This window comes from Mustela nivalis, assembly GCF_964662115.1.
Source record: "Mustela nivalis genome assembly, chromosome: 10".
NCBI classification, from domain to species: domain Eukaryota; kingdom Metazoa; phylum Chordata; class Mammalia; order Carnivora; family Mustelidae; genus Mustela; species Mustela nivalis.
Genome location: NC_139029.1, coordinates 76,339,851 through 76,354,408, shown reverse-complemented (window position 1 = coordinate 76,354,408; position 14,558 = coordinate 76,339,851). Strand labels below are relative to the sequence as shown.

The 14,558-nt window shown below is 36.2% G+C and overlaps 1 protein-coding gene across 10 annotated transcripts in view; it reads left to right on the top strand.

Moving 5' to 3' along the window:
• Positions 1–14,558, top strand: part of EVI5 (ecotropic viral integration site 5) — a 207,232-nt gene that overhangs the window by 62,361 nt on the left and 130,313 nt on the right. For all 10 annotated transcript variants that reach the window (XR_014300055.1, XM_082688706.1, XM_082688704.1 and 7 more), the window contains 7 exons: positions 1,529–1,718; positions 2,367–2,591; positions 3,522–3,596; positions 8,124–8,249; positions 10,146–10,289; positions 11,786–11,875; positions 12,065–12,162. Coding sequence is in view for 9 of the 10 variants with exons in the window: in XM_082688706.1 (XP_082544832.1) it covers positions 1,529–1,718; positions 2,367–2,591; positions 3,522–3,596; positions 8,124–8,249; positions 10,146–10,289; positions 11,786–11,875; positions 12,065–12,162 (948 nt within the window). In the remaining variant the exon portion in view is untranslated. The remainder of the gene's footprint in view (positions 1–1,528; positions 1,719–2,366; positions 2,592–3,521; positions 3,597–8,123; positions 8,250–10,145; positions 10,290–11,785; positions 11,876–12,064; positions 12,163–14,558) is intronic.

Genomic DNA, 14,558 nt, shown 5'->3' with positions numbered 1-14,558 from the left:
TATATCCTAAGCAGATGATTTTCTGAAGAAATTACTGGAAGTAAATAGTAGCCGTGTTAAAAACAAATAGATCTTTTAGGACCCTTATTTGAATGACATGTAATTTACATCTTTATAGTGATGGAGCCACATTTTCTAACCTTTCTTTATAGACTGTTTCTTTATGAAAGAAATAATGGGTTTGATGTTGTGGTGAGTCATGAAATTGGTCTCCGAAATTATCTTAATTCATCTTTCAGCAGATAAGAAAACACAAAGGTGATAGGACCTTAAGAGTGAAGAAGTCTTAGTTTGAGAGTGTGAACCCAGTGATAAATAATAGCTGTTAGTGGCCTGAGTTTTTGAGAGAGAGCAGGGATTGTGGAGATGGAGTGGATTAAAGTTTTCCATCTAAAAGACGCAGCTCTTACTTTGCTATACCTTGTTGTTCCTATGCAGAAATATGGGTCTGGTTTTGCCCTTTTTATTTTTCAGGAGAATCCTCAGAATTGTAAATAAATATAAATATAAATATATATGTATATAAACAAATAAGTGAAATCTTCTAATTTTAATATTAATAATTGTTGAATTTATACAAACACTGCATGGCCAAACAAAACACTTTGTTTAGGCAGATTTATATATGGGTCGAGAAAAATAAAAAGAGAGAAGGGATTTGTATGATTTGTATGGCTCTGCCTTGCTTTTTTCTAGCCCAGGACATATTCTAAACATGTTAGAATTCTTTCATAGAATTCTTTCATAGAATTTTTATACCTGTTCCAACTGTAGTTTCTTTTTTCCTGAAGCCCCTTTCCCCAACTATTTTTCTTACCAGATTTCTTTTAGTTTGTATTTTTAGTGGAGATGAAGGGAAATTATGATGGGACTAATAGCACTAAAATATTTAACATAATTTACTATCAAGTTCTGAAATTTTGGGGCATCTGGTGACTCAGTCAGTTATGCATCCAGCTGTTGGTTTTGGCTCAGCTCATGATTTCAGGGATGTGAGATCAAGCCTCATGTCAGTCTCTGTGCTCAGTGAGAGTGTAGAGTCAGCTCAAGAGTCTTACGTCCTGGGGCACCTGGGTGGCTCAGTGGGTTAGAGCCTCTGCCTTCAGCTCAGGGCATGATCCCAGGGTCCTGGAATCAAGCCCCGCATCGGGCTCTCTGCTCAGCAGGGAGCCTGCTTCCCTTCTCTCTCTGCCTGCCTCTATGCCTACTTGTGATCTCTGTCAAATAAATAAATACAAATCATTTAAAAAAAAAAAAAAAGAGTCTTATGTCCTTCCTCTCCCTACCTTGTGGCCTCACCCCAGCTCTCTCTCTCCATCTCTCAAATAAATAGTCTTTAAAATTTTTTTGAAATTGCTATGCTTAGATGAAAAAAAAATGTAGCAGTAATTTTATTGATACCAATCAGATATTATTTTAATTATGCATATTCTAAAACCATGGCTATAGTGAAGTTCTAAGTATCATCATTGCTTCATCTAGTGTCACTGTGAAATTAGATCTTGAGCAGTTTTTAATTATGTTTTAGATTATTAGAGACGGATAGTAAGTCTTTAAGATCTGTAAATGGGTCAAGAAGAAACAGTGGCTCCTCCCTTGTATCAAGTTCATCAGCCTCTAGCAACCTCAGCCACCTTGAAGAAGATTCTTGGATTCTTTGGGGAAGAATTGTTAATGAATGGGAAGATGTACGCAAAAAGAAGGAAAAGCAAGTTAAGGTATTCATATTCCTTGTTGAAGTTCTTCCTCTTATTCCAAAGGGGCATTAAGGCATGGATTAATAGAAGATTTTAAAAAAAAATCAGATTCTAGTACTTCGCAAGTGCTGTAATAAAGAGCTCTACTTTATATGTTTTTGTATTAAAGTATTGACTTACAGATATCAGTTTTTATAGATGCCTCCTAATGGTAGATATATATAATTGAAAATTATTTTAGAGATTAAATCCTCACATTTTATACATTCAGGAATGAAGTTGTACCATCTGACATCTTTGAATTATTGGTATTTTATTTTATTTTTTTTTGCCTAAAGCCCCTCTTTGAAAGGTAATGGTTATTGTGCTTTCATTCACAGCTCTGCAGATTATCAGTTACTTTCTTAATAGCTTTAGAGGCCATACTTTGGGAGAAATGTTAAGAATTTATCCATGGGATTGTAGCTCTCTGACCAGAATAGGACACACCCAAGGGCCAAGTCTTAGCCTTGGGTAAAAGGTTCCTTAGTGTTAAGAGTAACTTTGTGAATTATAGATTTGACAAAGTGTTCCACCCCATTCCAACCTCTCATAAATCTTCTTTGGCTTTTAAGGTAGGAGACTTAAATGGTTTATTTAAAAATTTTTATTTTACTTTTTTATTTTTAGGAGCTTGTTCGTAAAGGGATACCCCACCACTTTAGAGCAATAGTTTGGCAACTTTTATGCAGTGCACAAAATATGCCAATTAAGGATCAGTATTCAGAACTCCTAAAAATGACCTCACCATGTGAAAAATTGATCAGAAGGGACATTGCTAGAACTTATCCTGAACACAACTTTTTTAAGGAAAAAGATAGCCTTGGACAGGAGGTTTTATTTAATGTAATGAAGGTAAGTTCTATTTATTCATTTTTTGAAATGAATTCTCAGAAGATTGAAATTATACATATAATGAAGCATGAACCTTCACCTCAATAATGAGTTTCTTTTGCAAAAATTTGTTGTTAGCCTAATTTCTGCTTTATTTTTGATGCTACATTACTGTCTAGCTTGGAGAACTTAGGAAATCCATCACTTTACTTAGTACTAGTTGGTTGAAATCAAATAACCTGTAAATCACTATACATCATAGAAAGATAATCTGTGAAAATAGATAATTTATCTTCTGTGAGTTTTACAATCCAGAACAAAATTTTCTGCTTACTATGGCCAGCACTGTTAAAATTTCTTCGCCCTTAAAAGTGTTTGCCATTGTAATTTTTTCTTTCAATATTGCCTTTCTTCTTCTCATAATCCTTTCCCTTTCAGCTACCTCTGCAAAATACTAATTTCTTCTTAAACCATTTCAGTTTTTCTATTGCTTTACCATGATTTTACTCTGGTTTTATCTCAGATAAACATTTTTTAAACTTTGTTACTTCACTGAGTACAAATTCCTTTATTTTTTTGTCCTTAGGAGCTGTCGATTTCTAATTGGGAAACTGTCAAAAGAAAATTTTATGTAACCATTCACTTTTATATTTATATATTTATGTAATATTTTATAAACATTTAATATTTAATTAAATATAAATATTTAATTTTTACTATTATCTATTTAATAAACATTTAAATATTTAATTAAATATATTTAATATAATATTTATAAATTTATATAACAAATACAAATCTTCTACTTTATAAACAATTGTAGGATAACCTGTATAACAGCAAGCAAAAACTTTTCTAAGAAAAATGGTCTTTACTCCACTATGTCATGATTTTTTGGTTTTTAGAGAAGGAAGATATGTTAAAGTATTCTGAACATTTTTTACTTTTTAGGCCTATTCTTTAGTGGATCGTGAGGTTGGTTACTGTCAAGGAAGCGCTTTTATAGTTGGATTGTTGCTTATGCAGGTAAGTTAGAACAAGTACTAAATGTCTGCTTAAGTTCTTTATTGAAGTTGGATTGGAGAATTTAAAAATCATCCTTGTTTTTATTTAGCCTTAGATAGTGGGAGTTTTTCCCTAGGCATAATTTAAATAGGGATATTTAGTTTGCTGTTTAAAATATTAAGTGTTGAAAGTAACATATAAACAATAATATCCTGCTACTAAACAAAATTTCAGCTTCTTGGTATCTACATTTGGACCATAATATTCCACTAAAGCCTGTATTACTTTTAAATCTTAACTTATCTGTCAATATTTAATAAAAACTCATCTTTTCCGAACCAAGGAGGACATGACTGAAGTGTTGGTATAAAAATCTTACTAGTATCATACATCTTTGCAGATTTACACAGAAATTTTGGTTGTCATAGAGTTGAGAGTTTGTTATGCCTATCTTGTTATAGGCTCTAAAATAGAGGTCCTCAGTTACTCTTACTGTCTCAGAGATATAACCTATATTTCCATTACAGGCGAATAATTTTGGAGTGGGTTTGGGTGGGATGTTTTCAGAGTCAGGGGCAGGGTCATCATTTTATGTCTTTGAAGGGAAATGGCAAGTAGTGTTTTCTTTTCACCTTTGTTGAAATTTTTTTCTCAAGTCCATCATATCTATATTATTCTCACACTAAAATGTAATCTGAAGAGAAACCTTGGAGATAGCTTGATTTGAGTCATGTATATATATACACGTGCTGGTTTTTGCATCTCAATACTGCCCTGAATTCTTTGAATGTGGACTAGATTATTTAATCTCTTTCTGAGCTTTAATTAGGTAATACTGTCTACTTTAAGATTCATTGTGAGGTCTTCTGAGATAATAAATATAAAAACCTATTGTGATGTTTGCCACATAGTAGACATGCAATAAAAGTTCAGGGACTTGCCCAAGATCACTTTTCTTGGTAGATAAAAGCAGAGTAGGAATCTGAAACTCTTCCCTTATACTTTCTTCAATTTCCCAACAGTTCTGCCCGAGTTTTAAAGCTCTGTAATTGTCACATTACTTTTCTGAGTAAAAAAACCTGATGTTAGAGACACTGATGTCAGATGTCCATTTCTAGGTGACATTGGATTGTAAATAATAAAAACAAAACTAGATTTGTGAATATCGAGGTATAAAGGTTTTGTACAATTGTGATTTTTCCTAATTTGTGATTGATTAATATTGGTGGGATTTTTACAATTGAACTCAGGCATTTCTATTATAAGTCCAGTGATTTTTTTTTCATAATTGTATGCCTTTTACTTTCATATTAGCTCTAAAATAATCTTTCTGTAGTCATTTCTATTGAGGATTTAAAGAGCAGCTTTAGGACTCTCATAACAGCAGACCTAGCTCTGTGGGAATCCTCAGGAGCAATCACATTTTCCTTCAGGATACTGTAGGCTGGTAGTGGTACTTTTATTTAGTGATGAATTTACTTAGCTAGTATTGTCAGTGCAGCTAGTACATTACCACAGTAATAATTTTCTAGCCCAGGGTTATAAGCTAGAAAGCATGGTTCAGCCAGATTCAAAAGCACACCGTCTTTGTTTCTGAGGCTTATTCTGTTATACCCTTTGCTGTATTGCCTCTAACAGCTTGGCAACACAACTTGGAGTCTGAGAAAATTTTTTTTGCAAAGTTAGCGTAATTAGTACATGTTGTTTTATTTTATTTTATTTTATTTTAAGATTTTTTATTTCTTCCTGTAACAGAGAGAGAGATCACAAGTAGGCAGAGAGGCAGGCAGAGAGAGCGGAGGAAGCAGACTCCCTGCTGCCCAGAGAGCCCGATGTGGGACTCGATCCCAGGACCCCGAGATCATGACCCGAGCCAAAGGCAGAGGATTAACCCACTGAGCCACCCAGGCGCCCAGTACATGTTGTTTTAAAATAGCTAAAAGTGGGGGCACCTGGATGGCTCAGTGGGTTAAAGCCTCTGCCTTCAGCTCAGGTTGTGATCTCAGGGTCCTGGGATTGAGCCCTGCATTGGGCTCTCTTTTCAATGAGGAGCCTGCTTCCCTTCCTTTCTCTCTGCCTGCCTCTCTGCCTACTTGTGAACTCTGTCTGTCAAATAAATAAATAAAATCTTAAAAAAATTGCTGGATATATGCTTTGTGTGTGTGTGTGTATATATACATATATATATTATATATATATATATTTTTAAGGTTCATTTGTTTGTTTATTTAGAGCTGGGGAGGGGTGGCAGAGGGAGAGAGAGCACATGAGAGGGGAGAGGTCAGAGGGAGAAGCAGACTCCCCGCTGAGCAGGGAGCCCCATGTGGGACTGCATCCCAGGACTCCAGGATCATGACCTGAGCCGAAGGCAGTTTCTTTTTTTTTTTTTTTTATTTGACAGACAGAGATCACAAGCCGGCAGAGAGGCAGGCAGAGAGAGAGAGAGGAGGAAGCAGGCTCTCTGTAGAGCAGACAGCCTGATGCGGGGCTCGATCCCAGGACCCTGGGATCATGACCTGAGCTGAAGGCAGAGGCTTTAACCCACTGAGCCACCCAGGCACCCCCGGAAGGCAGTTTCTTAACCAACTGAGCCATCTAGGTGCCTGCTTTTTGTATATTTTAATACTCCTATAAAATTAGGTATATTTTTGTCCCCATTAGACCTTTGCAAAAGGCACGGATTCTTGTTAAGTCAGCATCATGGAGAAAGTATGTAGTAGTGCAATTTATGTGAGATTCAAGGGCCCAGATTCTAAAAGAAATGAGTGGCTATAAAACAACTAGGTGATTGTTCTTCATATTTATATTTTACTTGGTGTCACACTTTTTCATTTTACGACCATTGTTTCAATCTTTTTGAGAATGGCCCACTGATTTTTTTTCTTTTTGGGCTTTTATTCAATTACTTCAACTTACTTTTTAAAACATACTGTCAGTTCCCATATCAGTACTATTGCAGAGGAGGAAGAGAATGAAGCTTTTTTTGATATGTTCCGAAAAGAATAATTTCTTATAAGACAAAAAAATTTATTCATTCCCACTGTGACTAGAATGATGGGTGGTAGGGGCAGAATGCAAACGGGAAGATAGTGGGAGGAGAAGAGGTTAGAGAAGTAGTAAGGGGTCATGTAATGTAGGATCTTGTAAGGATTTTGGCTTTTACTGAGGATATGAGAAGCCACTAGAGTATTTTGAGCAGTAGAGTGAAATGATCTAATTCATGCTTTGAAAGGATCACTCTGGCAGCTCCACACTGTATGGGGAATAGACAGTTAGGAAGGAAGCACAGGGAGGTGGCAGCGTGCCCCATGAATAATGTAGGAAAAATAACTGGATTCAAAGCCAACGGCCAGGAAAGAATTCTTGAGATGTCTTTGGTGCAAAAGATGGTTTTATTAAAACACAGGAACGGGACCCATGGGCAGAAAGAGTTGCACTGGGGTCATGAGGAGTGGCGCATTATATACTTTCAAGTTGGGAGGGTTTAGAGATAGTGTAAATCTCTAAGGAATTTTGGAAATAAGGTTTCCAGAACCTTGAGGGGGCTAGCTTACTGAAAGTTTTCACATCTCACATAAGGCAAATGTCTACATCCTTTCAGTGGCTTCTAAAACCCTATGTAATTTGGTTCCCTGTATTTCTCCTTCATAACCTAACCGCCACTTGTAGAATTCCTCCTAATTAGTAGTCTCCTATTTGCTGTTCCTTGAACATGCCAATTGTGATTCTACTTCAAGGTCTTGTGTTATTCATTCTCCCAGCACTGTTCTTTCCTTAGTTGCTCCCTCTTTCCTCAGTTGCTCCCTTATTTCTTCATTATTCTGTTCAAGTGCTTTCTTATCAAGGGGCTTTCCTTAATTTGCCTACATAAGTAGCAGTGTAGGGGCGCCTGGGTGGCTCAGTGGGTTAAGCCGCTGCCTTCGGCTCAGGTCATGATCTCAGGGTTCTGGGATCAAGTCCCGCATCGGGCTCTCTGCTCAGCAGGGAGCCTGCTTCCTCCTCTCTCTCTTTCTGCCTGCCTCTCTGCCTACTTGTGATCTCTCTCTGTCAAATAAATAAATAAAATCTTTAAAAAAAAAATAAGTAGCAGTGTATTTTCCAGCATTTCCTGTTTCCCTACTCTGTTTTATTTCTGTAGCACTCAAAACCATCTGGCTTACATATTAATTGATTTATTACATGTATTGTCTCTCTACCCCCGGTAGGATGTTCAAGTTCCATGAGGGTAAAGTGTTTATTTTGTTCACTGGTCTGTACCCAGAACATCAGAAGTATCTGGCTCTAAATGAATATTGGTTGATTGAATTCATGAGTTGGGCAAGTGAGGCAGTTAGTCTCACAGGATATAAGATTTATTTGACTTCTTATTCTAAGAATGGGAGATTAGAACCTTTTGATTTCTCCTTCATTGTTCTTGACATTGTATCACATGGACACTGAAAACAGTGTTTATATAAAGATGAGGGGTACTTAGTTTAAATAGAATTTAGCTTATTTGTGTATCATAGAACATTAACCTGTTTGCCTTTTTTTCCCCTCCTAATGTAGATGCCAGAAGAGGAAGCTTTCTGTGTATTTGTTAAATTAATGCAAGATTATAGACTTCGTGAACTTTTTAAACCAAGTATGGCAGAATTGGGGCTTTGTATGTACCAGTTTGAATGTATGATACAGGTAAAATTGTAGTGTTAACAAAAAGACGTATTGCCTTTATATTTGCATCATCTTGGTTTGAGTGATAACTAAGCAAATTTAATGTTAAAATCATTATAGCAATTGAAAAATTAGTGTTTTAATCGTGTGATCATTTGTTGATTGGTTAACACAATAGGTCTACTTTCCAGTTAGATGCTGTTTGCAAGTAGATCACAGTCTGGAACTTGACTGCAGTTTTCATATTCAGACTTTAAGCATTTGTGCCAAATCTATCAAAACCACATTGCCTAAATGCATGAATTTCCTTTTTATGCCCTATTGTATTCTATTTTTATGTAGACTGTGCTGTCGTAGGAGCTCATGACATGACACTGACATCCCTTAATTTCCTTTGAGACTTGTCTGTTCAGGTTCTTTCAGTCATTTCTCCTGCCTTTCCCTTTTTATCTCACTCTTTTGCTAGCCTGTAATCTTTTCTTAAAATAAGGCTTTTATGTTGCTAGTTTAAGACCGAGAGTTTAGTGACTGTGTAATGGTGTATAGAATAGGAGGAGAGGAATCAAAATCAAGTGAAAAATATTTTTGGAATATTTTGCCTTTCTGGAGTTAATTTACATATATATGTAGTAGACTAATATATATATTATTAACTAATACATATATATTGTATAAATTAGCTTACTGTATTATCTGGTAATATAATGGTATAAATATTTTCATTTACTTAAATTTCAGTTAGATAAACAGAACTTTAAGAATTTGGGTTAATGATTCAGCTGACATAAGAGCTTATTACATTTTACAAGTCTCCTTTCCTGGGGGAGCCTTACCTATAAGAATTTCAAAATCCTTACTTTCGTATTTGTCGGGGGGGAAAAAAGGGATATGAAAAATGTTGGCACATTTTAAAGAAAATGACAAAGTAGGTCTTGAGATTATTGTTAGTTAAATTTTTCTTTCTGAAACGGTAGGATTTTTTAAAAAAGGTTTTATTTACTTATCTGAGACAGCGTGAGTGTGCATGAGGAGTGGGGAGGAGTAGAGGGAAAGGGAGAAGCCGACTCCCTGCTCAGCAGGGAGCTCATTGTGGGTCGGGGAGTTCAGACCTGACCTGAGCTACCCAGGTAATGTAGGCTTGCCAACATAATCCAAGCTATGTAGGCTTGTTTTTTTTTTTTTTAATTTAAATTTTTATTTTTATTTTTTTAAAGATTTTATTTATTTATTTGACAGAGAGAAATCACAAGTAGATGGAGAGGCAGGCAGAGAGAGAGGGAAGCAGGCTCCCCGCTGAGCAGAGAGCCCGATGTGGGACTCGATCCCAGGACCCTGGGATCATGACCTGAGCCGAAGGCAGCGGCTTAACCCACTGAGCCACCCAGGCGCCCCTGTAGGCTTGTTTTTAACCAACCTTAATCTCTCTTGGTTTATCTTCAGTTAATGTGTCATTTTTTTTTTGAATTTCTAGAATTGAGGAAGCATCTGTATCTTAGGTGAGAGGGTAGGAGGGTAAGGATAGGTAATCAAAGGTAAGTAGATAGATAGTACCTGAAAGTATTTGAGCATAGCATTTCCTTCCTTTAAAATTTTTTTTGGAATATTATAGTTTACAGAAAAGTATTGAAAATACAGACACCTATGTTCCTACCAACATGATCAAACAAATATTAAAGTTTTATTTACTTGTTTCGTTATTTTTATTAATAAATGTTACAGGTACCGACTAAGTTCTAACTCCCCTTCCCTTCCCCTGATACTAACAATCATTCTGAATGTATCAATTTCTGCATCTTAACTTTTCCAAGTGATGCCTTATCTTCGTGTTTGGTATAGGCTTATCTAGTGTACACAGAGTAATCTGGTTTAAAATGGTCAATTTTACTGTGTTTTAATTAATTCTTTTCTTCTCTTTAGGAGCATCTTTCAGAGCTCTTTGTGCATTTTCAGTCTCAGAGTTTTCATACCTCAATGTATGCATCATCCTGGTTTCTAACAATCTTTCTTACGACTTTTCCATTACCAATTGCAACAAGGATATTTGATATCTTTATGTCTGAGGTAAGCTAATGGTTAGGCTGAGCAGAGGAATCATTGGGTTAATCATTAGTGCAGGGCAGTGAGGAGAGCAATAAAGGAAATCCATGTGTTCCATACTAAACTACTTAATGGATATTCTCCTTTAAACCTGTAACAACGCTATCAAGTACTGTTAATACATTTAATAGATGAAAAATGAGGAAGCTGAGACTTAGAGGAAGGTTGAGTAGCTTGTCTGTGGACACACAGCACGTAAATAGTGTAGTAACCATTGTTCAAATACAGGCAGTCAAAACCTGGAGCCTACACTCTTTTTTTTTTTTTTTTTTTTTTTTTTGACAGACAGAGATCACAAGTAGGCAGAGAGGCAGGCAGAGAGAGAGGAAGGGAAGCAGGCTCCCCTCCAAGCAGAGAGCCCAATGCGGGGGTTGATCCCAGGACCCTGAGATCATGACCTGAGCACCTCTGCAGAGGCCTTAACCCACTGAGCCACCCAGGCATCCCTGGAGCCTAAACTCTTAAACATCTGTATCACCTCCTGATTGATTCAGTGAGAATTAGTGAAAAGTAAAATTTGCCTTACAGCTAATATTACTGCTCTGCATCTGTTACCGAAAGAGCAAGAAGTATGGAATATAATTAAATTTCTTCTACTTAATTATATTGCAGGTAGTCCTTTTAATTGTCATTGTCATGTTGTGATCATCCTTTGTCTTTTATTCTGTATTTTGGATGAGAAGGTAGGCAAGTAAGGTTAGGTGACAAATGGTGGATAGCATTTGAAAGTGTTATTAATTATTACTAATCATGGCTGGCTGGCTCAGCCAGAGGAGCATGTGACTCTTGATCTCAGGGTTGTAGAGCTTACTTAAAAATAAATAAGTAGGGCGCCTGGGTGGCTCAGTGGGTTAAGCTGCTGCCTTCGGCTCAGGTCATGATCTCAGGGTCCTGGGATCGAGTCCCACATCGGGCTCTCTGCGCAGCAGGGAGCCTGCTTCCTCCTCTCTCTCTCTGCCTGCCTCTCTGCCTACTTGTGATCTCTCTCTGTCAAATAAATAAAATAAAATCTTTAAAAACAAACAAATAAATAAATAAGTAAATACATAAATAGAACATCTTAATCAGACCCACTGTTAGTTTTATTAATTATATCTTGGGAGGATTAGTTTATATTACCTAGTTAAATTAGTTTGGAGCCAGCAAACTGTGATTTGTGTACTGACCATCTGGTTCAGGTACCAAATCCGTCCTTTCACTTATTTTTGTAGTTTTCTTGGAACATAGCCATGCTGATTTGTTGTGTTATCTCTGTCTGCTTTTGGTCTTAGTTGGATGTTTAATGACGGTAACCACATAATCCACAAAGCCTTTAATATTTGCTATCTGACTCTTTACAAAAAAGTTTGCCAATTTCTAGTAAGATCCCTAAATGTTTACCTTAGTATTCTTTTGAATGATTAATTTTTGTCAATGGAAGAGTAAAATAAATTTGGTTTTATAAAAATGTGTTTCCACAGGGTTTAGAAATAGTGTTTCGAGTAGGATTAGCACTTCTTCAGATGAATCAGGCAGAACTGATGCAACTTGACATGGAAGGGATGTTACAGGTAGGTCAGTTCATGATTCCTTGAGTGTCTTCAGATTTTACTGTTAATTAGTTAATAATAAATAATTAAGTTTATAATTATATAAATAACTTTATGTATTTATGTAAATTTATGGTTATATAAATAAGTTTATAGTTAATAATAACTAAAACACTAAGTGGTTCTTGTACTTTGATTGTGTTTTATTAGCACTTTCAGAAGGTCATTCCACATCAGTTTGATGGTGGTCCAGACAAATTAATCCAGGCAGCTTACCAAGTCAAATATAACTCAAAAAAAATGAAAAAGTAAGTATTTTGTAATTCTGGTGTTTAGTCATGGTTATTTGTTGAAGCATATAGGAGAATAAATAGAAGTATCAAAATAGTCTAGTGATAAGTGCAGTATTCTGCCTCAGTTTATAGAACAGTAGAACTTTATTTGGTGGTACTGGTTTCAATATAACATAAATTTAATGTTGGAATTTCATACGTCTCTTAGTAGTAGTGCTTGGGACCATTATGTATTACCTGTGAAACTTCCCTTTCCCATTCTACATTGACTGGAATTAGGCACCTGGTAAATGTATAGCTGTGATTGTGCTCTTTTTTTTTTTTTTTTTAAGATTTTTATTTATTTATTTGACAGAGAGAGATCACAAGTAGGCAGAGAGGCAGGCAGAGAGAGAGAGGAGGAAGCAGGCTCCCTGCTGAGCAGAGAGCCTGATGTGGGACTCGATCACAGCACCCTGAGATCATGACCTGAGCCGAAGGCAGCGGCTTAACCCACTGAGCCACCCAGGCGCCCTGATTGTGCTCTTATTTTGAAAACCACTTCTGTGGTGTCATCCAACTTCACTGACATTGTTTTCTGCTCATCCCCAGAGTGTCACTTAAGTTCAGGATTAGCCTAACCAACAAGATGGGCATGAGGCATAGATTGAAAGTTTAAGTTTTTATTTTATTGTGTATTCTTTTCTTTTAAAAAGATTTTATTTATTTATTTGACAGACAGAGATCACAAGTAGGCAGAGAGGCAGGCAGAGAGAGGAGGAATCAGGCTCCCCACTGAGCCGAGAGCCCGATGTGGGGCTCGATCCCAGGACCCTGGGACCATGAAGGCAGAGGCTTTAACCCACTGAGCCACCCAGGTGCCCTTGTGTATTATTTTCTAATGAAACTTTTCTTGATACATATTTAATGGAAGTTCAAGGTAACCAATCTTGGCCCCCAAAGATTAATTTTTTGAAATGTGATAAAGGTATTAAGAATGACAGCTCTTATTTCTCCAGTTTCCAGTATTTAAACAAATCTTAGCCAGAGGTCATAATTACCATTCCTGACAATACTTTCAGTGGTACAAGATACTTTAAAATGATAGCAATACTATATGCTAACATTTCTCAATATCTTCACTGCTGTAACATAAAATTCCAATCAAGTATAACACATATCCCCATGGATGTTCCTACCCAAGAGAAGTATATTAGAATATGAGTGATAATTATGTTATTAAAATTAGCTCTAGCAGGACCTGGGTGGCTCATTCTGAGGTTAAGCGTCTGCCTCTGGCTCAGCTCCTGATCTTGGGGTCCTGGGGTTGTGCCCTGAATCAGGCTCTCTGCTCAGCAGGGAGTTTGCTTCTTCCTCTGATCCTCCTCCCTTCTTGTGCTTGCTTTCTATCTCTCTTTCAAATAAATAAATAGAATCTTAAAAATAAATAAATAAAATTAGCTCTAATTTGCAAAAGCAAGCCAATTTATGGGCTTTCACTATTATTAATGAATTACTTTTGAACTTTTAAAATTACATTACACTATGATTTTGAGACATTATTGACCAAAAAGCAATTCTGTTCTATAATTGATAAAACTTTTAGGAGCCATGTCAACTTCCAGCTCTTGGTAAAACCACATTTAAATCACACTAGCCAAAAAAAGAATTTACTTCACTTCAGGTACAGAGAACAACATAACTGATTTTCCGTTTGGATTTTATTTATCATCAGTATAATCCCATTTCTGAAATTTTAGTTATTCTATTTACTTTTCAAACTTATGACTCTCTAGTTCTTTCACTTTCATTCTCATACAATGTCTCTGTTCCAGTTTATGATCTCTACTCTGGTGTTAAATAGCCTTCCTCTGATCCAAATAAGTATACCTTGTCTGATGTCTTGCACCCTGTGTTCATGTAGCCAGGTGTTGGACAAAATTCCATAAACATATTGCTGGCATTAAGTTCTATCTCCATTGCCACTTCATGTATATTTTTATTGACCTTGGTTAATTCTCCCATTCCCCATGGTGATTATTTTAAACTTTGTCATTTTTCCCAGATTCTGTCCCATTTTGCCCTATCTAACTCTTCAACAGGTTATTTTTTTAAATTTTTATTTTTTTGTTATTTTGCTTCTTAATTCATCAGCCATCATTTTTCAAGCACTCTGAACTTCTGCTGTGACTTCCAGCTTACAGAGTTAGCCATATTTCTTTTTTTCCCTTTTCAGAATATAGTATATCTATGCCTTTACAGGGTTAATTCAAGATGTTATTTCCATCTCTTGCAGGTCTTTCCTATACTAGCTGTTTCTACTTCTATCTTCATCCCTTCTTTCTGTTTCATTTTCTTCAGTGTACAAAGGTATTTTTGAGTTCTGACTTAAAAACAACAGAATAAAACCTACCTCAACATAGCATTTCATT